This window comes from Pteropus medius, unplaced genomic scaffold, assembly GCF_902729225.1.
Source record: "Pteropus medius unplaced genomic scaffold, Ma_sr-lr_union100, whole genome shotgun sequence".
Lineage (NCBI taxonomy): Eukaryota > Metazoa > Chordata > Mammalia > Chiroptera > Pteropodidae > Pteropus > Pteropus medius.
The window spans coordinates 20539191-20564783 of record NW_024340692.1 but is presented as its reverse complement, the minus strand read 5'-3'; the positions used below and the strand labels follow the sequence as shown (position 1 = coordinate 20564783).

The following is a 25593-nucleotide window of genomic DNA, read 5'->3' as shown; positions in this document are numbered from 1 at the left end:
TTGAATTGGACAAGGTGATTTGGGAGCCATCTTCTTACTGTAAAAAAACAAAACAAAACAAAACAAAACAAAACTATGACAGAGGAAGTGATTATGTCCAAATAGAGTGAGGAAGCTCAGTGGTCTGAAGGTATAACCCTGAGAGGCGCCAACACCTATATAATGGACCAAGGAAGAGGAACTCATGGAGAAGACTAAAATAAATTAATAAGAGGATTATAAGGAAAACTAGAAGAAGGTAGTATTATGGGTAAAGAGAATATAGAATGCAAACTTGAGAACCAGACATTTACAAGCATTAATTCAATATTAATAATAATAACACCTAACACCATTAATCATCACAGGCTATTAAATTTCTCTTGAATAGTTTTTGGGGGATTCGAATAGAGAATTAAAAGGTAGATAGTATGTAGCTTCTGAAAAATATTCTAGATGTTTTTAAGGGCTCTAGAATTTGATTATGAAGTTCTAATTTAACGTCAAAAACATAATCAATTAATGTTCCCTTTCGATAGAGGTATTTTACCAGCCCTCTTTTTACATGATTATTCTTTTTGAGGTCTTTCTGGGGACCTCACAAATGAGGTATGGGAGGGAGGGAAGAATAGTTTTCTGAGGTAATTGAGCAGTCATTTGAAGAGGGAGGGAAAGGAGATTAGGAGGATATTTTCATGTTTGCCTACCTTTAAAGAAGAGATCACCTACGTCCTTATAAAGTTAAGTGAATTGTAAAAGTGGAAAGAGAAAACATATTAAGGCTGTTTTATAGCTTACTTTCTTTATTTGAAATGCTGGCTACATTTTGACCTAGTAGTAAGCCAGCATTTTCCTTTCTGCTCTGTGGAGTAAGATGTTAATTAGGTGTTTCTTCATACTTAGCATGTTTGGGTACGTTGTATCTGGGAAATGCTATATTTTTTTAAAAAGTTCAAAGATTTTAACCTCAAGTGCATGGTGACACAGTAGAGAGTTATAGTTTGAGCAGGTCATATTATTATTAGGCTGTGAAGCCTTATTTAGGAACATTTATAACTAAACACCTCCCGGTACGGAAAACATTGATGTAATTCATTTAACACTTCACAGGACTCTAAGATTCCCCAAAAGAACTTAGCCTAGATCCCTGGTGAGTTGCTGAGAGGTGCTGGGGTGCAGAGGTTAATGCCACTGAACATGGAGTCCTACTGTCTCGGTCTGAAGCCTCACTTTATCACTGACCACATGACTGGCCATGTGACCTAACCTCTTTTCATGAAAGGGTTAATAGTAATGCTTACCTTGTAGAGCTGTTATGTGGATTAAATAAAATAATAACGTACAGCCTTTGTAAAATGCCTGGCACGTAGTGAGCACTCAGTGAATATTATAATTATCATGATGATTATAATTATACTTGTTATAATCATTTTAAAATATATTCTCCCAAGGCCCACAGTAAAACAATAACCATCCTGGTGTTCCCTGCACCTTTAAACCTTGCACAGAGGAAACTAAAATTATGAGAATTTATTTAACATGTGAGGATGGCTGAAAGGCTAGATTAAATTAATGTAGTTGGTGGTCCTGGAATATAATTAAAGTATGTTTCACAGGACATAATGCTTTAGAAGATAAGTGCCTATAAAAGCAAGAAGACTGGATTTGAGGGTGACCAGGTTATTTGTCTAACAGGTCTTTATTGTAGCATGTCACCTGTTGCTGTGAATAGTTGCTGGTTTCTATTGTATCCATTTGATGTGACTGCTGCTAATGGAACTTAATGAGTCTCCATTACTGCTGTTCAGATTGTACTGTTTTGAATTAGATGAAACAGTGCACTAGATGGAGAGGCTCTAATTAAGCATATTTGGAAGGGAATATACATGTATTTTATGCTCTTTCTCTCGTCAGCCTTGCCAATTCTAGTTTTGCAAGTTCCAGAAGGTCAGGAAACATTTATTAAGCCTCCATAGAGTTCTAGAAGTTGAATTCTACAGCAGATGCCTGAAAGAGATGGTTCTACCCACATACACTATAACACAAATGGAAAATACCACCCTCTTTATTATTTAATTCCTGTGTGCAAAGTTCCCAGAAAGAGGAAATAGATTTCTCAATCCATGTGACTTGAGGGGATCTCAAGAGAGAGGATGTCTAACACTATTTTGGGAAGTGCTTGCTACAGATGAGTGCTAAACTCTTCATGCTTCTCCCAGCCCCCACAATATGACTGGGGATCATTTTTTTATTTCTGCATATGGTGCTATCAGCCATTAAACTGTCAGATAGATTTCCTTCCCTGCTGTTTTTTACTTTATTCCCATTTATCAAAGATTTTCATGTTGTGAAATTGGGAAGTATACTCTTTACTTCAAATGAAAGAATAAAATGGGGAAGAAAAGACAGAAAAAACAATGTTATAAGCCAGAGCCCACTGTGAAATTTTGGTCCTTTTACATTTAAGTCTTCTATATATTTTTAGTTAAAATGATACAAGTTTGTATTTTGCTTATCTATTTCCTCTAGATATCAAAACAAAAACATTTCTTCAAATAATTAAACATTCTGTGTAAGCATTTTTTAACTTTTATTTTTTCTCTACTTAAAAGTTTTATACCGAATTTAAAAGTATACAATGCAGAACATAACGGACATCATATATACCCAAAGGAAATGACTATTTACAATATAAGTATGATTTTTAATAGCTTCATAATATTCTACTTCATAATGTAAATAATATCTGTATGCTTTAGCATAGTGAAATTCTAGCCTTTTTATATTAATGTTGCCTAATTGAATGTCCCTATGTTGCATCCTTGTCTCCTTAATGAGATTGAATACTTTACTGTTTCCTTATCTTTCCTTTCGTATTTTATCTTTAGTGAATTGTCTGTTCATGTCCCTTGGCGTCTTTATGATTTTTTTCTGCAATAATTTGTAAAAGCTTTTGATTTATCAAGGTATTCAAACATCTCATTATATTTGTTAGAATAATTTCCAACTTATTTTTTGTTTTAAAACTTTGTATTTTATGCATATGAGTTTATTTTTATGTCAGCAAATCGGATTTATTGCATTCGCTGTTAAGCTTAGATAGCTGTATTAGTTTCCTAGGGTTTCCATAACAAAGTACCAAAAACTGAGTGTGTTAGAAGTCTAAAATCAAAATGTTGGCAGGGCCATGCTTTCTCTGATCACTCTAGAGGAGAATGCTTCCTTACTTCATTAGCTTCTGGTGTTTGCTAGCAATCCTTGGCTTATAGGTGCATCACTCCATTCATAGTGCAGTCTTCTCCCTGTGTATCTTTACATCATCTTCCTTCTGTGTCTAAATTTCCTCTTTGTGTAAAGATACCAGTCATATTGGCTTAGGGCCTGTCCTAATGACCTTATTTTAACTTAATTGCCTCTTTAAAGACTATTTCCAAATGTTTATTGTTTTTTTTCCCTTCTTTCACCATTAGGGTTACAGAGATGTACTTCCAACTGAAAGAAATGAATGAAAAGGTATCTTTTATAAAGGACTCCTTAATGTCTTTGGACAGCCAGGTGGGACACCTACAGGACCTCTCTGCCCTGACAGTGGATACTCTAAAAGTCCTTTCTGCTGTTGACACCTTACAAGAGGATGAGGCTCTCCTGGCCAACAGAAAACATTCTACTTACCAAAAACTTCCCCACAGCTGGAGCAATGCCATCTGTGCAGAGGTTCTAGGCAACACAGAGATCTCTGGAGAGAAGAAACACCAGTATTATAGCACACCCCCTTCTTTGCTGCGGAGCCTGGCCAGAGGCCAGCATCCCCCAAGAGTGCAGAGGGGACCCCTTCTTGAGGTTACAGACAGTCAGAGAGAAACTTCAAATATAAGAAATGACCAGGAAGAGCGAGAAACAGAAAATAGTGTAGTTGCTTCTGGGGTATCTCTTGACAGGCAAGTATACCCAAAGTATGGCAAATTTCTTCTGGTCCCTTCTTATCTAAAGCAAGTTCCTTTTTCTGCAGAAACTGACCTGCCTCTGTCCAGACCATCTGTAGAAGCAGGTACAGGTGTGCTGGCAACTGAACAGGTCATCCAGAGTGAGAGCCATGTTCATCTGACTTGGCAGACCCCAGTCGTCTCAGATAAGGGCTCAGTGGCTGAACCCAAGCAGCAGTATGAGCCAGTTGTTCAAATACCACCCAGACAAAACAGGGGAGACCAAGATCTGCCCACTGTGATTTGTGCACCTGCACCTGTGAAAGTGACCTCCTTCCTTTCCCAAACCAAGAGCACGCGAACTGGAGGTGGATATGTGAACTGGGCATTTTCAGAAGGTGATGAAACCGATGTGTTTAGCATCAAGAGAAAATGGCAAACCTGCTTGGCCTCCACTTGTAACAGTGACTCTCGTCAGAGTGGGCAATGCCAGAGGCAGACCCGGGGCAGATCCCTATCTGATAACTCAGCAGAATTGGCCCAAAGTAGTGGCTGCTCAGAGGTGGGACCAGGGCTGCAGCCAGACACATCCTTTTGGATCAATCCTCTCCACAGAGACAGGGCCTTCATTAGGAGCCATAGTTTGAGATGTCACAAAGAGGAGAAATTGAAGATCTGTAAGATTAAAAGTAAGAAGTAAATATTTTTTTTTTATAAAAAAACTTAAATTATTTGCATTGTTGTTATTATTATTTTTTTAATTCTATGGCTTTTGACTGCATTCTCATTCTCTCCATTCTCTCAGTCCTTTCTATAAAACAAACTGGTTCTTCCTGTGCCATCCTCAGCTTTCTCCTGTGAACCATTTCCCTTACAGATCTTTCAAGATCCTCAGAGACAGGGCAGTCAGTGTGGATCAGAGAGAAAATGCTAACCAAGGAGAAGAAATCGTCGAAGAAAAAGAAGAAAACACAAGGACTACAGGTGCCAGTAAGTGTCTTTTATGTTTTTGGCAATTGAAGTAGTATCTACTCTTTGTTTGTTTTCTCTTTATTCTGAAGTGCCACGTACACAAAATAACTTCATACTGGAAATGTCTGGTTTATGTATCAGGGTGATGCTGGGCTTATTGACTGAGGTGGGAAGTGTTCCCTCTTCAGTTTTCTGGATGAGTTTGTATAGAATCGATATTATTTCAACCTTAATTATTTGGTAGAATTAACCAGTGAAACCGTCTTTGTAAAAAAGTTTTTAACTACACATTCAATTTTTGTAATAGATATAGAGCTTTTCAGGTTATCTGATTCTTCTTAAGTGAACTTTGTAACTTTCAAGGAATCTGTCCATTTCATCTAAGTTGTTGAATTTATTGGCATAAAGTGTTTATAGTATTATATTATCTTTTTATCATTTGTGAAATCTGTAGTGCCATCACTTCTCTTATTACTAATATTTTAAATTTGTGTTCTTTTTTTTTTACGCCCAGTTTGGCTACAGATTTATCTGTTTTATTGATCTTTTCAAAGAAACAACTCTTGGTTTCATTAATTTTTCTTTGAGTTCTATTTCATTGATTTCTGCTCTTATCTTTATTATTTCCTTTGTTCTGTTAACTTTGAGTTTAAGGTGCTCTTTTTTTTTTCTAGTTTGTCAAGATAGAAGCTTTGGTCATTGATCTGAGACTTTTTTCTCTTCTAATACAGGCATTTAGTGCTATCAGTTTCCCGCTAATCATTGTTTTAGCTATATCCTACAAATTTCAATATATTATGTTTTCATTTTCATTTAGTGAATCTTTTTATTTATTGTTAGGAAGCCTTAGATCTGAGTTAGCTATTCTACAAAACTTCACCTCTCCTGATCTTAATGCCTGGCTTTACTTTTCTATATATTTCTATCCTATATATATATTTCTGTATAATAATCTTGACACTTTTTTTTAAGGCAGCTCGGTTCTTTTTAGAATGAGAATTAGAAGCAAAGAGATAAATATCAAGACAATGATGTGAAATCACCTTTTGGGGGAGAGATTTAGCTTGATAAAGAAGGCTCTTCTTTTAGAGAAAATGCCATGAGTTGTGAGAATCCATGAAATATGAATTTAAATAGATTTAGTTTTTGGACTCATTAAAATGGCCAGAGTTCAACTAGGAATTGCAACTGAGCTCAAGTGCTGATAACTTGCATTTTCTTATTGCTTTATAGTTTATGAATGTACCCCATTTCTTTTCTGCTTCTGGGAAGTACATATGGCACCATTTTATTGGCTATCTATTATTTTAATGATGAAGGGAATGGGACTCATAGACATTAAGTAATTTACTCAAGTTCATACAGCTTCTAAGTGACAGAGCTAGAATTCTAGCACAAGTTCTTTGGGATCCAAGCCTTACATTCTTTTTTTCTCTTTATACCAATGGTTCACAAATTTTGATCTCCTGTCAGCATGGAAACTTTAACTAGAGTCAAATTCTCCCTCCTCTCAAACCTATTGAGTCACAGATTCTGGGAGTGGGACCCGGAGATCTGTGGTTTAACACAGCCCGGGGTGATTCTGATGCACACTCAAGTTTGAGAAACCCTGCTTTCCACTCTGATTCTCAATTATGACTATGAGAAGAAAAGTCACATAGATGCTTGTGAGGTGCCAGCATGTGTGATGGGGGTTCAAAGCTTCTTAGGTGATTGCAATGTGCAGCCAGTGTTACTAACTACTGCTCTTCATCACGGTACCTCTATTACTGTGACTCAGTGTTTTCAGATTAATGTCACCATGTTACAAAGAGTATTTTTCTCTCCAGGTCATAACAGTGAATGCCTGCTGTCAAAGCGACCAATCAAATTCAGAGCCAAGAGAAAATAACGTCTTAGAGGAAGAGGAGTGCAGGAAGAACTGGCTGACGGTGTCCAAATTTAGTCAGTTAAGTATGTAACGGTCTGCATGCTTGGGTCCCCAAAACTCTGGTAGAGTCTCCTTAGACCATGGTCTTTAGAACACTGGTGATCCTTGCTGTTCTTTCAAGTGGAGATGAGAGAATGAGAGAGTGAGAATACCCTTTTAGGAAAATATCTCTCTTCCAATTTTAGTTTTTATGAAAGGGACAAAATTTTCATTTGTTTAATGGAATAGTTGTTAGGATCTAGAACAGAAAAATTAAGATTTAGATAGTATTTAAATTCAGAGTTGTTGAATCAGGCTCAGTTTTCCTTTAGTCTCATTTATAGGGGTTTGCCTAATTTTATAGTCCTAAGGTTCATGTGACATTGATGTGTACGCTTAAACAGAGCTCAGTGGATTGAGTTGAGGTGATTGTTTAGTACTGCCAACAAATAGTGTTTATTTAATGAGCAAGTATCCCTTAAACCTAATTATAATGGCGCACGTGGAGGATGGAAGATGGGTTGACCAGCTAAAAATGAAGACTATGATCTAGGTGTAGAATGTGAAATAAGCCTGGACAGGTAAGATGAGGGCAGGTTATGAACAGAATTGAGAACAATGATCAGAACCTTGAACTTCTTGCATTAGATAATAAGAGAATTTATTAATTTTTAAACAGAAGGGACTATGTGGTTAAGGACTCATGAAGATTAAAATTATTTGAAATATCAAACTTAAGGTACAAATAGACATTGTATTGTAATCTATGTTATTATGCTTCTTTAAAACCTGCTTGCTATGATTGGTGGTTTCCAACCATGGGCAATGGCCAGAGACGCTGCTAAATGTCCTGCAGTTCGTGGGCAGCCCTGCCCCCTAACAAGGAGCTATCAGCCTAAAATGTCAATGTCAGGGTTGATAAAACCTGATTTACATTTTAAAAATACTGGATGTGGTTCCGTAGTGTAGCAGTTAGCACATCTGCTTTATATGCAGAATGTCCTGGGTTCATGCTGCAGTGGAGCCACAGTCCATGGTCTACGGCTATGCCACCCTGAACAAGCCCGATGTCTGATCTCAGAAGCTAAGCAGGATCGGGCCTCATTAGTACTTGGATGGGAGACCACCTAGGAAGACCAGGTGCTGTAGGCATAAATAATAATAAGTAATAAAAAATAAAAATAAATAAAAATACTCAATTGTCTGTTAAATCACTGAGACTCAAGTGGGCTCTAAGCTGAAAGGAACTTTATAAATTAAATTATTCGGAACACCCTCAATTTACAGATACGGTTTGAGAGCTTAGTCATCTTTCCTTGAATCACACAGTTTAATAGAGCCCATAATTTTGAATAAATCAAATATACACAAAGATATAATTCTAGCACCAATTTAAATGTATCCATTTTATTAATGTATATTTATATTATGTATAATATATTTTTTAAATTGTGTGATATTTAAATTATTATAGATCTTTTTTTTAAACAAACAGTTTTTAATGGGCTTGTGGGTATTCAATATGGCTATTACGCCCCTTACCCCTCATTCTCAGTCAAGGCTCAATACAAAGAGAGAAGACAGAAAGGCCCATCTCCCTATTTTTCCCTGACAAATACCTATTTACATACTTTAAAAAATTCTAGACAGAGGGTTGGTTTTCTAGTTTAGTGCATATCTAGGGACAAACTGCAATCCTCCACAGTATATATCATTCTTAAATTAAGTCCCCCCCCTTTTTTTTTACTGAGATATAATTGACATATAATATTGGGTAAATTTCAGGTGTACAATATAATGTAATGATTTGGTATATAAAATGATTACTACAACAAATTAATTAACATCCATCACTACATGTAGTTATAACTTCTTTTTTCTTGTGATGGAAACTTTTAGGATTTACGCTCTTAGCAACTTCGAAATGTGCAATATAATATTGTTGATTATACTCACCACATGGTTCATTACACCCCAGGACTTATTTATCTTATAAGTGTAAGTTTGTACCTCTTGACTACCTTCATCCATTTAACCCACCCCCGTCTCCCTAAATTATTTAAATTCTTTCCAATGAATTTCAAACAGAGAAAGATGGGAGTGGCAGGAGGAGTCTGGGAAAGAATCTCATTTAGTATGATAATCAGAAAGAGAAGACCTAGGCACAAAGTCCAGGTGCCTGGCTAATCTGAGGAGGCAAAGAAGCCCAATATCTTCCTTGAAGCACGTCCTGAGTTGAGAACCATTTTTTTTTTTTTTTTAAAGACCTGTTCGAGTTGTACTAATTGAAAAAGAATTTTTTAAAAAATATAGGCTTGAGGATAGGGAGCTCACTTGTCAGTTAGCTCTCTTTAAACATAAGTAAAGTTCTGAGAAAATTAACAATGAAAAAGAAAAGTGTATTTCTAACTTTTCCTATAGGTATATTACTTTAATTATAATACTGTGCTATCATTGCAACCATAATTGTCATAATTTCATGATATTACAAAAAATATCATATATGAAATTTTGTGGTTTTCCAATAGATTTTTTGGTACTTCCTGTATACTTCCCCTCACTCCCCCCGCTCCCCAGCATAAAATCATTAGCAAAAAAAACCTTATCTCCTATGTGTAGTCAGGGGCTATTAATAAGTATTATTCTCAGAATTGATTCAAGCACTGTATGCTAGTGATTCTGTAGGTACCACATATAAAAAATAATAATAACAAGGATTTTTGTCATCTTTTTAAGGAAACCCATTTTCTGGCATTCCTTTCTATCTTTCTTTTGTTTTTGCTTTTAAAAAGTAATTTCAAGTAGTCTACTATGATGCTTGATGCACTGGTTCAGGAAGGATTCCTAACAATTAGGAACTAAAATTTCACACATTTTAAATAAAGCAAGGACAAGAGGGTGCAGGGGGAGGTGTTGTTTTATGGGAGGACAGGTTATGGATATTTTAATTCTTGACTTTGATAGAGAAGTATGAATTGTTATAAATGTAAAGGTAACTTGGAGAATAAAAATAGTATAGAATACTATTGGAATAAAAACTTTCAACTAGAAAAACGAACAAAAGAATCTTGGTAAAACTTGCTAAAAAGAGAAAGAAACTATATTTAAACTGAGATGAGTGCACTGTGTTCAGGTCTTTCTATTTGGGAACTGATTTGAATGCAACACATTTTCATGTATTCTCTAATTTTATTCCTTCTTTTAACAAGGTCTAGCACCTACTATATATCAGAAGATGAAAACTAAAGAAATCGAATGGCATGCTGTACAAGTCAGTAGTTATCTAAAGCAGTCTCAAGAGGTAAAAACTTTTTATTTGATACTTTTTAAAAAAAGTCATGCACACAGTCCTTCTCTAACTTCTTAACTGTGTCCATTTTACTTTGATGTCCCTTAATTTGCTTCTACATATTACATTTAAATCTTTACTTTGAATATTTGCTCAATTTGTTTCACACTCCTCTACTTTATTCTTTCCTTGTTGTTCTTTATGTAATTTATCTATTCACTCAATAATTTATCCTGAGTATTTTTAGAATGAAAGAAAGAATCCAGGAATTTTTGAAACTGTTTTCAAATATATGAAGCTGCCATGTGGAAGTAAAATAAGATATTTTTAATTTATTTTAAGAGGTACAGCTAGAATCAACATATAGAAGCTACTGGGAGACAGATTTCAGCCTAATTTGAGGAAGAATTTTTAGCAAGTAGAGCTTTCCAAGGATGGAATAGTTTATTTCTGGAAGTACTAAGTTCCTCACTTAGTATGGTTAGTCAAACAGGCTGAGCAAACCTCTTTGCAGATGTGTTGGAGGGGAATTGGGCATTGCAGGGTAAAGGACCCTCAGTGTTTCTCCAACACTGAGGTTCTCCGATTTTGCAGTCTGTTTTTCTTACCATCTACAAAAATGTGCCTGTTTTACTGCCATCCACTATGTGGGAAGTGTGATCTAGTTAGACTAACCCAGGAAGTCTAATTTTGGTTTGGTTTGAACATTGTCTGTGTGAACTTGGGAACTATCTACACATAACCTGTATGAATGTATGCTAACAACCTCAAATGTTCTTGTAGGAATGTAACCTGTGAAAAGTTTTGAAAATAATATGTAAAACAGCTTGAAAGTAATTGGAGGCAGGGACCTGTCTGCCCTGTCAAATCCTGGCTCTGCCACTTTTTAGATTTCAAAGCCATGTATGTCAATTAACCTATGAGCTTCAGTAGCTGTATCTCTAAGTTGGGACTAATGCTATTCTTACGAGACTATTGATAGCGGGTAACAAAAATAACATCAATGGAAATGCCTAGAGTAATGCCTGGAATGTACTAGGTTTTGAGAAATAATGGTTGAATCTAAATAGGGGATAGAAAGAAATAATTTCAAAGTAAAGTTATTCTAAGTAATCAACTGAAACAATAATCTCCTGATGATAGACATAATAATGTAATGATTGATGTTTCCCGTCCACGATGACCATCATTTCTTCTTTTATGTCATTAACTGACTTTATATGTTCACTCCGATTTCTGTAAAAACCTTTATATATTACATTTTCTCTTCGATGTTCCTATAAAAATAATTCCATTCTGTTAAAGTCCGTCAATATGTTGAATTGTTCTGATTTTGTATTAACGTTATGCATCTTTTTAGCCTAGGCTTAGTATGTTTAGTAGAAGAAAAATATTGAGCTAGACGAAGGGGAAAGAAAAGAACTATACCCTTTAAGTAGTGTGTTTTGCAAATGTATTACTGGAAACTTGGGATGGGAGAATGTTGGGTGAACGTATAATGACCTTTCCTTTTTGCTCAGGATCTGAGTAAAAACTCTCTGTGGAATTCCCAGAGCACCAACCTTGGTAGGAACTACCTGTGAGTATTTCTAAATGTCTTTAAGCATCTTTGACTTTTGTGTCTGTTTGTTCGTTTGTTTTAACCTGATTGAGAACACAGGTTTAATTTGTTTATAAAAAGCAGGGAGAAAAAAAATGTTTCCAATGACAATATTTTTCTTTTTTCAGCAAGAATGAAAATTGTTTATTCTCCAAGTTTTCCTGTTTCTGGCAATAAGACCTCATTTCAGTGCCTTTTAAGAACACGATGAAACATCTACTACTACAGCAAATTAAGCATTTGTCTTTCCAGTGTCAAAAAAGCGCACATGGAATAATGTCTTTTCTGATAGATAAGATTATGAAATTTGCATTAAAGAGTAGAAATGAAGTTGTCTTGCTGAAAGAAAAATACTTAGAGTGAAGACTTGATTAAGTATTTTCTTTAGATTTTAAAATAATTCTTGCTGAAAAAAATTTTTTCTTTTTGTTTATGAAGTTGATCTTTTTTAATTTTTGGTTTCTTTTTATCATCCTAAGTGTTCGTCAAGGCAGTAACTTTGAGAACAATGGAGACAGGAAGGAAGATAGGGATATAGAGAGAGGGAGGAGATAGAGAACTCACATAGTTGTAGACTTGAGTATCCTCCTGGAATTTTATTTATTCAGAGAAATAAAATTTGAAAACCAATCTAGCAAAGACTATTTTATTTTGTTTGTAGTGTTTACTGGACTTTTCCAGTTATATCATCAAATTAGCTATCCATACAGCCATAGGAGCAGAATTCAAAACCATCTACTCTACAAAGGGCCAGTTGAGAGCAAGCAGGTGGAATGTGACTTTCAGTTTGCAGACAGCTCCATTAGAGGTGACCTTTTTTTCTGGAGCTTTCCTCAAGATTTCTCTGTGCAAGCCTGCCTCTAGACTTAAAGTGCACATGAATTTCTTCTCCCAAAGGTTCAGTAGTTTGCGCTCATGCAGAGTAGTGGGTCATTGCAGCATGAAATTAAACAATAATTGTAATTGTACTTTCTTCCCTAAGGACCTTAAATACTGGAGATATTCTTTGAACGCATTTATTTAAACTTGCCTGTGGCCACTTGCGCACTTGAGCAGGGCAAGTAACAGTTTAAAGAGAGCTAATTTCAGCCTGTGAACGTTTAGGGGCCAAGTGGGCTAATGAAACTGATTTGTAGGCTTGTCTAGAGACATACACAGACTAATTTGTAGACATCTGCTTTGCATAGTTCAGGAACCCTTTAGTTTAATTGATCTAGAACAACACAAACACAGTTAAATCTTATATATGTTGTGTGATCACATAGCTAATTAAAACCAAAACCAACAACTGCTTTTCAGTTAGCTTAGGGCATACACAGTAAATGAATTACATGCATATCTGGTACTCATTTTTCTATGAAAATAATCATTTGGCTATAAACTATGTCTCTATTGATAAAGATAGGGATCAGATATAACTGATATTTTCCAAGAGATACACACACACACACACGCACATATACATATAGACTCTGCAATGTTACTGTTTCACATACTTTTCCTTTCTTTGATCATTGAAAAAATTAAAGCATTATCTAAACTTTAATTTTTCAAACAGGTTGAGAAGTTCAAATGGAGTTGGAAGTAAGTTTTTATATTTAAACATTTTATTTTTATTGTTTCATTTTATTAATGATAAGGTTTACTCTTCTGCTGGGATTTTTGTAGTTCTTGAAATTCTACGATTTTCGGCTACTATGCAAAGTAGAAAGGTTAGTAGACAAGTAGAATGTTGACTGTCTTTCTCCAGGTAAATCAGGACTGATGTTTAGTTTAAAATTTTTTGAATTACCTGTTTTTGTCTGTGATTTTCTAGTTTTCTCCATAAGGGTATAACCACTGAGCTGACTTAGGCACTTTAACTACTCTTACTGTCACTTTTTTACATCTTGCTCATTAGGAGCCATTCATAAGATTGCACATGAATACTTTTTCCTTTGTAATTTCAGTAGGACTCTGCCCTAAAGAGCTAAGTTGGGCTGAACCATTTGAGACAGCCTAGTTAAGCGACTCTGAGTAACGACGCTCCAACTTCACCACAATCTACCAGCTCTGTTCCACAGTCCTGATCCTTGATGTAGATTGGACACCTTCTCTTCTACGATTGTGTTTCACCCTACTTACTGGGTTTTCAGTACCTCCTTTGCAGTTAATTTATTCTCTTCTACCTACAAAGAAATTTAAGTAATTTTCTATACAAAAGAAGAAAATAATATTTTTCTGGATTTTACCTAGCTTTCACACTGTCACTCCTGTCCTTCACCTCCAAATTAATTGAGAAAGTATTCACATTTGATCATTAGCCCATGGTGTCCGTCTCTACCATTCTACTGAACTCCATTCCAACTGCTAAGTCACATGACCTCTTTTTAGTACTCATCAAATTGGTGGCCTTTGACTTTGACTATATTATCTATTTTTAAAGTTTTTGCGAGACTCTTCTTCCCTGGCTATTCTTCTATTTCTTTGTTGACTAACTCTTGTTCTCTCTGGTAGCTTCTTCTTCCTTTTCTCAAGCTGTCAATCTTCATTATTCACAGTGCCTTTCCCACACCACTGCTCTTAGCTATCAACTTTGCCTTTGGACAAAATGTTCCACTTCCTTTCTCCTCCTCAGGAAATGGCAACTCCCTCTGTCCAGTTGCTGAGGCCAAATCTTGTAATCACATTTTCTCGTATCCCTACATCTCACCCATCAGTAAGTCCTTCAAAATATATCAAGACTGTGATCACTTTGCTACCTCCACATACCACTCTTCATTGCTTTCCTGGATTATAGGATGACCACCAAACTATTGCTCTTTGTCTATTTCCAGAAGGCAGCGAGACTAACCCTTTAAACTGAAAGTCAAATCGAGTCACTTTTCTGTTCAAATGGCATTGCATCACAGTCTGTAAAAGCAGAGTACAAACGCCGTCTGCGAGGGCCTATTAGTCAGCTTCCTTTTCCCCAACTCTCTAACTTTATTTTCTCTCAGCACAATGCACTCTGGCCATACTCTCCTTAAAACAGCAAGTGTGGTCCTTCCTTAGGCCATTTGCACTTACTGTTACCGCTGCCTGGAATGATGTTCGTTTATCCACAAGACATATGACTCTCCTCCTCTCTTTCTTCATATCTATGCTCAAATTTCACCTTATCAAAGAGGTCCTGTCTAGTCACTCTATATAAAACAGTAACCTCCCTGTTCCCCATATTTTCTAATCCTCTTAACTTGATATATAAGTAATGTGCTGTATCCATTACATATTTACTTGTTAGTTTATTTATTTTCTATTTCTCTTTACTAGAACACACCAAAGACTTTATCTGTGTTCATTACTGCTCTTTCTCTTAAGCATAGACCAGTGTCTGGTACATAGCAGGTGTTCAATACATGTGTTGAACAAATGTGAACAAGATCTCATAGCTCTTTAAGTGATAAAGCCAGGATTGAAATTCAGCTTTTTCAGTCTTAGATGCCCATACTCTTTAAATATTTCCTATTATTTGTCTATGAAGTTTCCATAGCTTTTGTAATACCTCTATTATGTACCTCTATTATTAACATACTATACTGTGATTATAGTTTACACGTCTTTCTCTCGCAGTATTTCATATTTGCTGTTCTCTAGGTTGGGAGACATATCTTACTCACATCTGTGACACTTAGCATGACCTATAGTGGGAACTGAATACTTTTTTTATTGTCATGATTAAATGAACTCAGAAAGAAAAAGTCTTTTCTGCTGATCCTACTTTTTACCAAGCACCCCCAAAGGAAGAGATTTTTGTTCCTTTCCTTATCCAGCAATAAGAAGCCAGAGAGATCTATGAAAAGGGGCTCATTATGCTGCTTAGTCTACTAGGTATAAAGCAGTTACCACTATGAGACTGAAATTCTCTACTTTAATTTTGATTTTATGAAATGGCAAAACTGTTGCAAAGAATTTCTCTGGAGCCTTTTAATTTAGGACTTGAGCACATAGAGGAGAACCAGTTAAACCTGCAGGAGGTGTTCCCAACACACAGTCCTTCTGTAACCAAATAAATCCCTTGATTTCATCTCTACCCACTCCTTTGTTTCTGATATATACCTCTTAATATGTTTTCTTCATTTTGTTGTCATTTTAGGTCAGTGAAGTAGTCTGCTAATAACTTTGTATTAATAATGTCTTTATATGGGTACTGCATCTTGGTAGGGAGCTTGGAGAATTGTGCTTCTGGGATGTCATGAAGTGTGATGGGCAGCTGAGTGCCTTTTGCAACCCAGAGGTGTAATTGGTTCAGATGAAATACATCTTTGAGGCTAATATTACCTGTCTTTCTTCAATTCCCTATATAAATATGTTGGGAGATATTGCATTGATGATTGGAAGCTGTCAGGATACCATGCTCAATAATGTGGTTAAAGGATATTAGGCAATCTTTTTCGACTACCAAGAAGCCATTCTGATTAACCTGTTCAATAATAACTTTGAAGGCAATATATTCAGAAGCATGTATTTATCTCCAGCCAAGTAATTAAAATGCCAATCTTCTCTATAATTTCAGAAATCTCAGCCTCCTTAAAAAGCCCTCAAGAGCCTCACCATCATTATTCAGGTAGGATGCATGTGCACATAGAGATGTCAACTGAGCTAAATGTCTGTGATTCTGCAGTTATAAACAGAAACGCTGATGAATTTGTAGTATTGCTATGATTCCCAGCTTGAAAAGTTGTTCACTCTGATGAGAGGAACATTTAGATTTCTTGCTTTGCCATTGACTGGGAAAACAAGTTGTTAGGATTTAAGAGAACTTGAAATTTTTTTTTTTTTTTATGCCCATAGCATCCGGTTTCGTAGGTAGTCTCCCATCCAAATACTATCCAGGCCCTACCCTGCTTAGCTTCTGAGATCAGACGGGATCAGGCTTGCTCAGGGTAGCATGGCCGTAGACAAATTTTTTTTTCTTTTTTTAATATTGTTTGTATTGGCTAGTTCCATATTGTGAAGGAGAAAGATGACCTTGAGATATAAAAGTTCCTTACAAGCTTAAAGCCAGCCCAAAGCCAGAGATCTCCAGATTTTGGATCAGGAAAGAGATAGGCCTGAGAATAGTTTTCTGAGGGAGGGTTTTGTACACTCACTGAACCCTCAGTGAACATAACCACTGAATGAATGCCATTCTCACACAGTAAGTTCATGAACACACCTTACAAGAATGTTACTATTAAACAAGGTATCAAGGGTCTTGACTCCCTTAAATAACCTCACTTCACAGTGCTTCGGTTGTCTTCCTGTCAAAGTGGGAATCATTGCACTTTCCCTTCCCGAGGAACAACCTGCCAGTGGGCTAGAAGGAATTAAGAAGGAAACACTGTGAAATGCAAAGCAATATTACAACCAAATTAAGAAGGAAACACTGTGAAATGCAAAGCAATATTACAACCAAATGGCCTTGTGCCATTGGGTGGTCTTTTGGGCATCATTGCTCACAGCATTGGATGAGATAATACACAGGCAAGCTTTTTACACAATCTAAAGCTCAGTACATGAGTGGGAGTTTAATGATGTAAAATTTTCATTATTATTCTGTCAAAGTCATACGTTCAGGGTCCAGTAATATACTGCCTTATCCTGAATTCTCCTCTGTAGTGAATAGTGTTTCTTCATTGGATTCCAGGCTCCACATTCCAGGCTCTTATAAGTAGGTCTTTTAGCTCAGCTATAATCCATTATTTTGACTCCAGCTGTCAACTTAAGAAAGTCTCTGGTGAGGAATACCGTAACTCATGTCGACTGATCTGTTAGGATACGGCTTTTAACAGGAAAATGCAGATCACTCGCTTCTAATTAAGATTGGTCTTTAGCTCTCTCAGGGAAAAGAAGGTGAACTGTGCAAAATCAACAGTAGATGTCTCCACAGTCCACTGTGCATTAGATTTGCTCAAGAAAAGAAAAACCGGGGAACGAAGGCCATAGATTAAAATGCCCTATAAAAGAAAATTCCATATGGATTAGCATGGGATTTGGTGTTCAGGAGAGGAGAGGTGACAGCCCTACCTCAGACCATGATATATAATCTCATATCTGTTTCTAAGACTGGGGTATCCTAGTCTTAGAAGACATAGTTTGCTTTAAATCCCACATTATAGATTACATTTTTTATAAAAGTAAAAATAAGAGGTCTTTGAAAGAAAATATTTTAGTATTATATGAATATATCGATGTAGGGAGGCTTAGCTGTAGATTCAACCCACTGGTGCATACTTACAATAGTAAATCTGTTTTGTTTGCAGCCATCGAAAGGAACAATTTAATGAGGCTTTCTCAGACCATACCATTTACGCCAATCCAACTGTTTGGTGAGTGCCATTTCTACCTTCTTGAGACTGTGCCAAGGTTGAAGGCATAACGTATAGTAAATCAAAAGGGAAACCACTTTGCATCACTTTAGTTGAAAATTTTCTTTTGCTGATGGTTGCAGTTTAGTGAGATTAATTTCCTAAAACGGAAACTCTTGTTAACCACCCGGCCGGCATCTATGCTATGGGGATGGGACTTATAATGAGCAGCAGTTGGGGAAAAAGCATAATGTTGCACCTGGCATTCACCAATTTAAAGCTGGAAGTAGGAAAGAAAAGAACCAACCAACCATGTGTAATAAACACAGAAGAAAGCGATAAATATCAGTACGGTAAAAGCTAACAGGCAGGCATCTGAAGAGAAATGCTTTGTACATTTTTTTTATTTGTTTGTTTCATTTTGTATAAACTAGCTGCTCTTAGCTCAGAGAGCAAATGTCATTTTTAAAGGCTAGAGTAGGAAAGAAAATGTACTCGCGTTAGCCAAGGCCACCAGAGTTTCTCTTCAGCCAACTGACAATATAACAAGGGTCCCCACACTGTCCTAGATCTTGATTCTCCTCACATTCTTCACACGGGGACAGATCAGGTGGCTCTGATTGTTGATGCAGATGCCTTCTCCTCCTTGGATCCATGTTTTGCAACTCAGTAACTCTGTTCTAAACCCTCTAGGTATTTAGCACTCTGAAGGGATCTTCAGGGGCATTTGTATAGGCACCAAGAATAAATACCTGAAAATATGGCACTAAGCATTACCTAGACATGTTTTTTGGTAAGCAATTAAATGCAAGAGTGAGCAAATAGATTCCTTTGTTGGTATACTAATACAGTATTCACATACACACACAAAAGCCATTCGAAGCAAATGAAAGGGGAAAATTAACCACGGGCTAGACAGAAGTTGTGTCTACAATATGTTATTTCTGTTATAAAGCATTGAACGCTGTATTAGGTGGGGTCTAGGCTTCATAAGAATTGTTCAAAAGCCTAAAAGTAGAAGCTGTATAGCAGTCAAAGAGCATTTTGTGTCTAAAATCTTTTAAGTGGATGGAGTTTGTATCTGAGGTTCTAGTTCACATTAGCCGGGTTAACATATTTAATCTTTACAACCCAATTAGTTAAGTGTTACTCTCACTCCCACTTTACTGATGAGGAAAATAAAGTTTTAAATACTTGTCCAAAGGAACAAAGGAAGCGGGGAGAATTTCTGGGGTATAACCTTGATTCTGTCTAACTTGATTGGGTTAAAACTATGCATTCTCAATGGGGATGATATCACCTCCCAAGGGAGCAAAAACATCCTTTTCTTTTTATATATAAAGCACAATATATATATATATAGCACATTAACAGATATCGGTATATTTTGGTATTAAAATGTCATGGGAGGGTCATTTTAGAAAACTTAGAAAAAATGTTTAAGAATGCTCATAAGGGGGATAATAATGAAAAACATGGATCAAATTATTTCTTTAGAAGTATTTGACTTTAATGAAAGAAGCATGTCCTTACTAAGTTGATTTTGTTTTTGTCCAGCTATAGTCTACAATAAGAACAACTTAATTCTTACATATCATCTGATGCTTTGTCCTTTCTCTCCCTCTCCCTCTTTCCTGGACAATAAATAACATAAATGTGTCCAGATCCATGCCTTTATTTTCTATTAGTTCTTGTGTAGGTGAAATTCTCACTCTCTTCTGATCATTTGGGAAACTAAACTGATTCTGAGTTGGTATTTAAGATGCCGTCCATGTCACAGACAAGGGCTCTCACTGGACTCCTTGCCTACACTTCTGTTTACAGCAGGAGAAGAAGTAACAGTCTACAGGCTGGAGGAGAGTTCCCCGTTGAATCTTGGTAAAAGCGAGTCTTCTTGGTCCCAGCATGGGAGAGCTGCAATGATCCAGGTGTTGTCCCGAGAGGAGATGGATGGTGGCCTCCGCAAAGCCATGAGAGTCATCAGCACCTGGTCTGAGGATGATGTTCTCAAGTCAGGGCAGGTTTTCATTGTGAAGTCCTTTCTTCCTGAGGTTGTGCAGACATGGCACGAAATCTTCCAGGAGAGTACTGTGCTTCATCTTTGTCTCAGGGTAAGTCAGAGACCCAGAGCCCAGATAGACAGGTCAAAGAATGGAGATCTGGCTGCATCCTGATTGAAAGCCATTGTCTTCAACCCAAAGGATAGCCTATTCTTTTTTGGAGGTGGTGGTATTTTATTACTTTTTGTTTTGTAGAGCTTTTGCTTTTGGAGTGAAGAGTGGTGGGCATTGAATAGGTGGTGGGAGGCCTCTAGAAACTCTATGATCATTAATTAGTAGGAATGTGGTAATAAACCAATATTTTTATCAATTCTTCCTATTTGGTAGGAAATTCAACAACAAAGAGCTGCTCAAAAACTGATCTATACCTTCAACCAAGTGAAACCACAAACCATTCCCTACACACCAAGGTGAGGAAATATTGTCACCCCGTTTCTTCATTTCAAGTAGGAATTTCTAGCAATTTCTTCTCAGCCCTATTAGTCATGAGAAATATGAGACCCATGGGGAAGTGCCCCAAGACCTTATTTTTGGGTTTTTCCTTTTATAGTTCTGGAGACTGGTTAAAAGAATTAGACATCCCAGGGATACATAAATCACTGAACTTAAGTGAATAGAAAAGAGACATTCAGGCAGGGGCCCTGACTAATCTCTCTACATGAAACAGGCAGATCCCAGGTGTAGTTACTAATGTCCAAGAACATTATGACAGAAAAACGTTTCTGTTTTAAGCATAATTTATTACCCTAATGTCTTATAGAAATTAGGAACTTTGTTAGAATTAACTCTTGTTACTTTCACTTGAGTGTCTCTATACACTAGCATTCGTTTACCAAGACAGAGCATCATTCAGTGCTGAGGACTTACAGGAAAGTTTTATTGTTTCATTTATGAGGAATGTTATAGAGCACAGCAAGAAAAGTTGAGTTTGGTCCTCATAAAAGAGTTGGAAAGTTTACTCAAAGAGAAGAGAGGGGGGTAAGCATGGGAAAAACCCCTAATCTTTCCATTCCATAGAAAAGCAGAGACATGTGTGTTGAGGCTGTTTCAGACCAGAGTTACGTAATCTCCTTGCTGTTGACTGTTCAGTAGCGTAAGTCCCTCCTTTGCTGCCTTGTGGGATCTCAAACGCCTTTTCCCCTTTCATAGGTTCCTGGAAGTTTTCTTAATCTACTGCCATTCGGCCAACCAATGGCTGACCATTGAGAAGTATATGACAGGAGAGTTCCAGAAGTACAACAACAACAACGGTGATGAAATTGCCCCCAGCAACACCTTAGAGGAGTTGATGTTGGCTTTCTCTCACTGGACCTATGAGTACACTCGTGGAGAGCTGTTGGTTTTGGATTTGCAAGGTAATTACTAGCCTAGAACTTGACCCAATAAGCACAAGGCAAAGTTCAGAAAACATTGACCAGAGAATGCTTTCTTCATGTCATTTTCACCTACATTGGACCCTGCTCTTTCTTTACTCAACGCCATGGTTAAGCTTTCAGTGGAGACATTCCAAGGCATTTTTTTTTCCTTTTTTTCTTTTTAGTTTGAAAACTGAAAGATGATATCCATTTTCTGAATTATTTTTATTACCTGTGAAACTTTCCTAAGTGGGAATAACCAACCAGGTGTCCCGAGAGATCTTGCAAGAGTCAGGATAGGTAATGTATGGAGTTGCTCTATCTAGTTTTGAATGGAGATGGGGCCACTTATTTTAGACATTGTATGACGATGAGCATGAGCACCCACTTAGTTGTTTCCCATTTACATCAAGGGAAACCTATAGCTAGATGATTAGCTGCCTAAAATTTAAAGACATCTAAATGGAGAATGACTTTTGCACCAAATTTTCCAGGTTTATAATTTAGCTTGATCTTATGTTCATAATAACACTTATACAAGCATTTATACACACAGGAAAGTTTAATTTCTGGGCATTTTTCATAATTTTGAGCTCATTGCTTTAGCAATTTATAATTTAGCTTGCTCTCTTTGTGTACCTTGATATAACAGTTTACGAAAGTACAAACTCAGTCTGAGACGATGCGGTGCACTCTTATTTAATGGAAGCCTTTGATCAGTGCATCTCCCCACTATCAACACCTCACATGTGATTTATAATCCTACAACACGAAACAGAGTATCTCTAGGCTTCCCTCGCAGGGACAGAACGAAATATGTATTAAGGTCAAAGTTTAGTCGCTGGGCTCACTGACTGGGGCTTTGGTTTTAAATAAGGGATTTAGCCCAGGAGCTTTCATAGAAGTTATCTCATTTAATCCCAGAAGCAGCACCTCAAGGTAGATATTATGGGGAATTTAGGCCCAGAAAGTTAAATACCTTGCCTAAGTTTGCACAGCTACTTAGGGGGAGCTGGGATGCAGACTTAAGCTGGTTTGACCATCTAGTCTTTCTTTTTTACTGTACTATCTTTGATTTCTTCATGAGTTTCATTCCCATAGGACATAACAATGTTATGGTTCATTTAAGCAGATTGGGCCTATTTCTTGTTGTCTCTAACTTTCCCACCTCTCCAGTCTTGGCATTCTGGGCTGAAAGCCAGGCTCGGAGGCTGGGGATAGTTGTGATAGGCAATCCTGGAGCAATGTGAGCGATATCCAGTAAGACTGCAAAGGTGTTTTGATTGAAATTTGTGCCACATGCTCAAGGATGTGTATATACTTTTAAAATTATATGTAAGTACTATCTTTTCAGATCTGTGGTGTTCATAGGATTAAATTCTATTTCTAACCCTCAAACCCAGTATTTTAGGAAGCAATATAAACAAAGTTAAAACAGTCAAGATGATTCAGTTTTTAAACCAGCAAGTACATGATCCATGTAAACCCAGCATGCCGATGCCCAAGGCATCTGCTTTTGTAGCTCATGTTAGGGAGAGCTTGATTGTTTTCATCTGTACTTGAGTATCTTCACTTTGAGTTTTGGGTGGAGTTGTTTAAAAAGCAAAAACAGAAACAAACAAAAAAACCAAAGAAAAACTTTAAGGAATTAATGATGACTCTTCAGTGTATTTTGTATTCCACTTGAATAGGTTTTTGTTTAATGATGTTTATGTTTGGGGATTTTTATGTCTCTTAGTAATCCAAAGTGACATTAAACAGAACAAATGCTGTGTTGATAGTCTTGGGGTCAAAGGGAATTAACTTTATTCTTTCATTGGGCAATTATGTGAATTGCAGAAATAGGCCACTCCAAATAAACTATGTCAAAACACTGACCTTCAAAGAAGAGAAGAGTGGACATCATAGAATAAGTGTGAAGAAATTGAGATATTTGTTGGACAATTTTAGCCAATTGGTTAGACCTGAATTTATGGAAGAATACGAATCTTATAATAGTAATTATAAGCAGTTCTATTACTAGTATTACTAGCTTACATTTACTAAGTACTTATTTTGTGCCAAACATTTGGCCAAAGGCCTATGCATTGTCATATTTAATCCAAACCAGGTTTGAAAGGAAAAATGGAAAGAACATAATGTTTTCTTAAAATATCTTAATGGTTTTTGGTTCAGTTTTGTTTATTAGTATTTCTAGTCTTTGGAGTGATCATGTGTATTGTCTGGGTGGCAGGGAATGGAGATGGAGAGGCTAATAGCAGCTCTTAAAAGGAGAAGCTCCAGAGTTGCAGTGCTGGTGTCTGACTCCTGGCTTTCTCATGAATTAGCTGGGTAACCAGGGGTTGACCACCCTGAGCCCCACTTCCTTCGTTTGTAACTGAGGAAAATATTCACTTAATTCATAGGATTGTTAAGGGATTGAAATGAGACAAGTTCCTGACACATAGTAAGCCCTCGGTAAATGTTAGTTATTGTTGTTGTTAATCTTCATCTCTGAGTGGCTTTTTAAAATGGAAGTTTATTGTCAGTTGTAGGTAGTCTTAGCTGTGTGGTCCTGCTGGTACTTCAGAGAGAACTCAGCTTCAGTGTCTGTAGAGTCAAGGTCCGATCAGCTTGCTGTGTCTGCCTTTTGCTTTGAGGGAAAGAAGGAATGAGAAACACTCTGGCGGTTTATTCTATCAGTTTCTTCTTTTTTCCTCCTTTTTACTTCCAAGAGATTGGCAATCATTAACCCAGGAGCTGCCACACTGGGCCAAGAGGCTGAATTCTAAAGCGAGGCTTGATCAATTTCCAATCATGTAATTATTCTGTAGTTTTCCATTAGCTTTCCATTTAAAAATCTTACATGTGAGGGCCTGAATCATCATCATTATATTTGAAATCCAACATTTAATTTCCAGCAATGGGAATTAAAAACAAATGCATTTCAAAGAAATGACAGTGGTCCAGAGCATGTTTTTTTAAAGCTCATTATATTCTTCAAAGAACTTTTGGAGATATTAGATATTTTTATTCAATAAAGCAGTTTCTGGAATAAGTCAACATTAGCATCAACATCATCATCATTAAATTCTGCTGCTACAAAGAAGGTAACTTCTTTCTACAGATGCAGACATTCACCGGTATGTCCCAAAGTAGTTGAGATCAGAATGTAAGCTTCCGGGTTTTGCATGAGGGCATACTGCTATTACTTGTACATGGGCATTTACTCTGTTGAAGCTGGTAAGGAAATATTATTGGGGTTTCTAAATTTGAGAATGCCTTGTTTTCTTTCATATTTTCAAATATCTAGGAGAATATGTGGATAGAATGGGCTCTGATGATGTTAAAGTTGCCTTTTGGGCGATTGCATAGCTAGCTGGGAGAGGCAGAGTGGATGGTGGTGGTGCAGGTAGTACGGCATGATCTATTCTCTGCGCTTCTCTCCATTTTTCACACATTGGAACGCCCCGCATGTGAGCTTCCCCCCCAGCCCCTGCAAACATATAATTATAGTTAAGCTTCAAACTGTCAGATTGGGTTTAGTGATATAAAGTGGATACTCTACCTTCATTCTTATAAGGAGATTTATTCATTAGGAAACACAGTACTTTAGGGAAATGAGGTAATCAGAACATGATTTTACCAGCGGTTAAAAAAAAAAAAAGATTTTACTTCACAAGAAGTCTTTATAGAATAAAGATAATAAAAATAGCAGTTGACATTTTTTACCGCCCTCTGGATCAGACACTTTGCTAAGCAGTTTGTATACAATAGTTCATTTAATCTTCTCAGTGACCCTGTAAGATAAGGCCTGTTGTTATTCACACTTTCAGATGACAAAACAGATTCACAGGGATTAACTATGGTGGCCAGGTCACACAAGTGGTGGGGCTGTGAATGTACCCTTGCCTATGTAACAAGCAACAAAATTTAAAGTAAATAGGAGCTGATGTGATCTTGATAGACTTTTAAAATTCCTTAGGAAGCTCCCTTTTTCCCAATTACTATGACTTCTTTAGGCACTGTGTGTATTGCCAGCTTAAATTTATAGTTTACTCAGACATCAGCCTAAAGCTTTTGTTAGTGCTAGAAATTGCAGGCTTAAATTCAGATCTTTGCTTTAACATGTAAAGGATTTGTAGCCTTTAGTCTTTTACTGATGATATTTGGGATATTCATCTGTTTGTTTTTCTGTTTATTTACTATATAGTTCAAA

At 36.7% G+C, this 25593-nt stretch overlaps 1 protein-coding gene and 2 pseudogenes across 10 annotated transcripts in view; 2 read left to right on the top strand and 1 right to left on the bottom strand.

The window, feature by feature from the left end:
* Positions 1-25593, top strand: part of TRPM6 (transient receptor potential cation channel subfamily M member 6) — a 156385-nt gene that overhangs the window by 119932 nt on the left and 10860 nt on the right. For all 10 annotated transcript variants that reach the window (XM_039842886.1, XM_039842922.1, XM_039842834.1 and 7 more), the window contains 11 exons: positions 3450-4591; positions 4780-4892; positions 6704-6827; positions 9993-10084; positions 11593-11651; positions 13231-13256; positions 16207-16257; positions 17936-18001; positions 19805-20091; positions 20368-20450; positions 21190-21395. In XM_039842886.1, coding sequence (XP_039698820.1) covers positions 3450-4591; positions 4780-4892; positions 6704-6827; positions 9993-10084; positions 11593-11651; positions 13231-13256; positions 16207-16257; positions 17936-18001; positions 19805-20091; positions 20368-20450; positions 21190-21395 — 2249 coding nt within the window. The remainder of the gene's footprint in view (positions 1-3449; positions 4592-4779; positions 4893-6703; positions 6828-9992; positions 10085-11592; positions 11652-13230; positions 13257-16206; positions 16258-17935; positions 18002-19804; positions 20092-20367; positions 20451-21189; positions 21396-25593) is intronic.
* Positions 7820-7935, top strand: LOC120598163 (uncharacterized; annotated as a pseudogene).
* On the bottom strand, positions 16476-16593 carry LOC120595409 (uncharacterized; annotated as a pseudogene).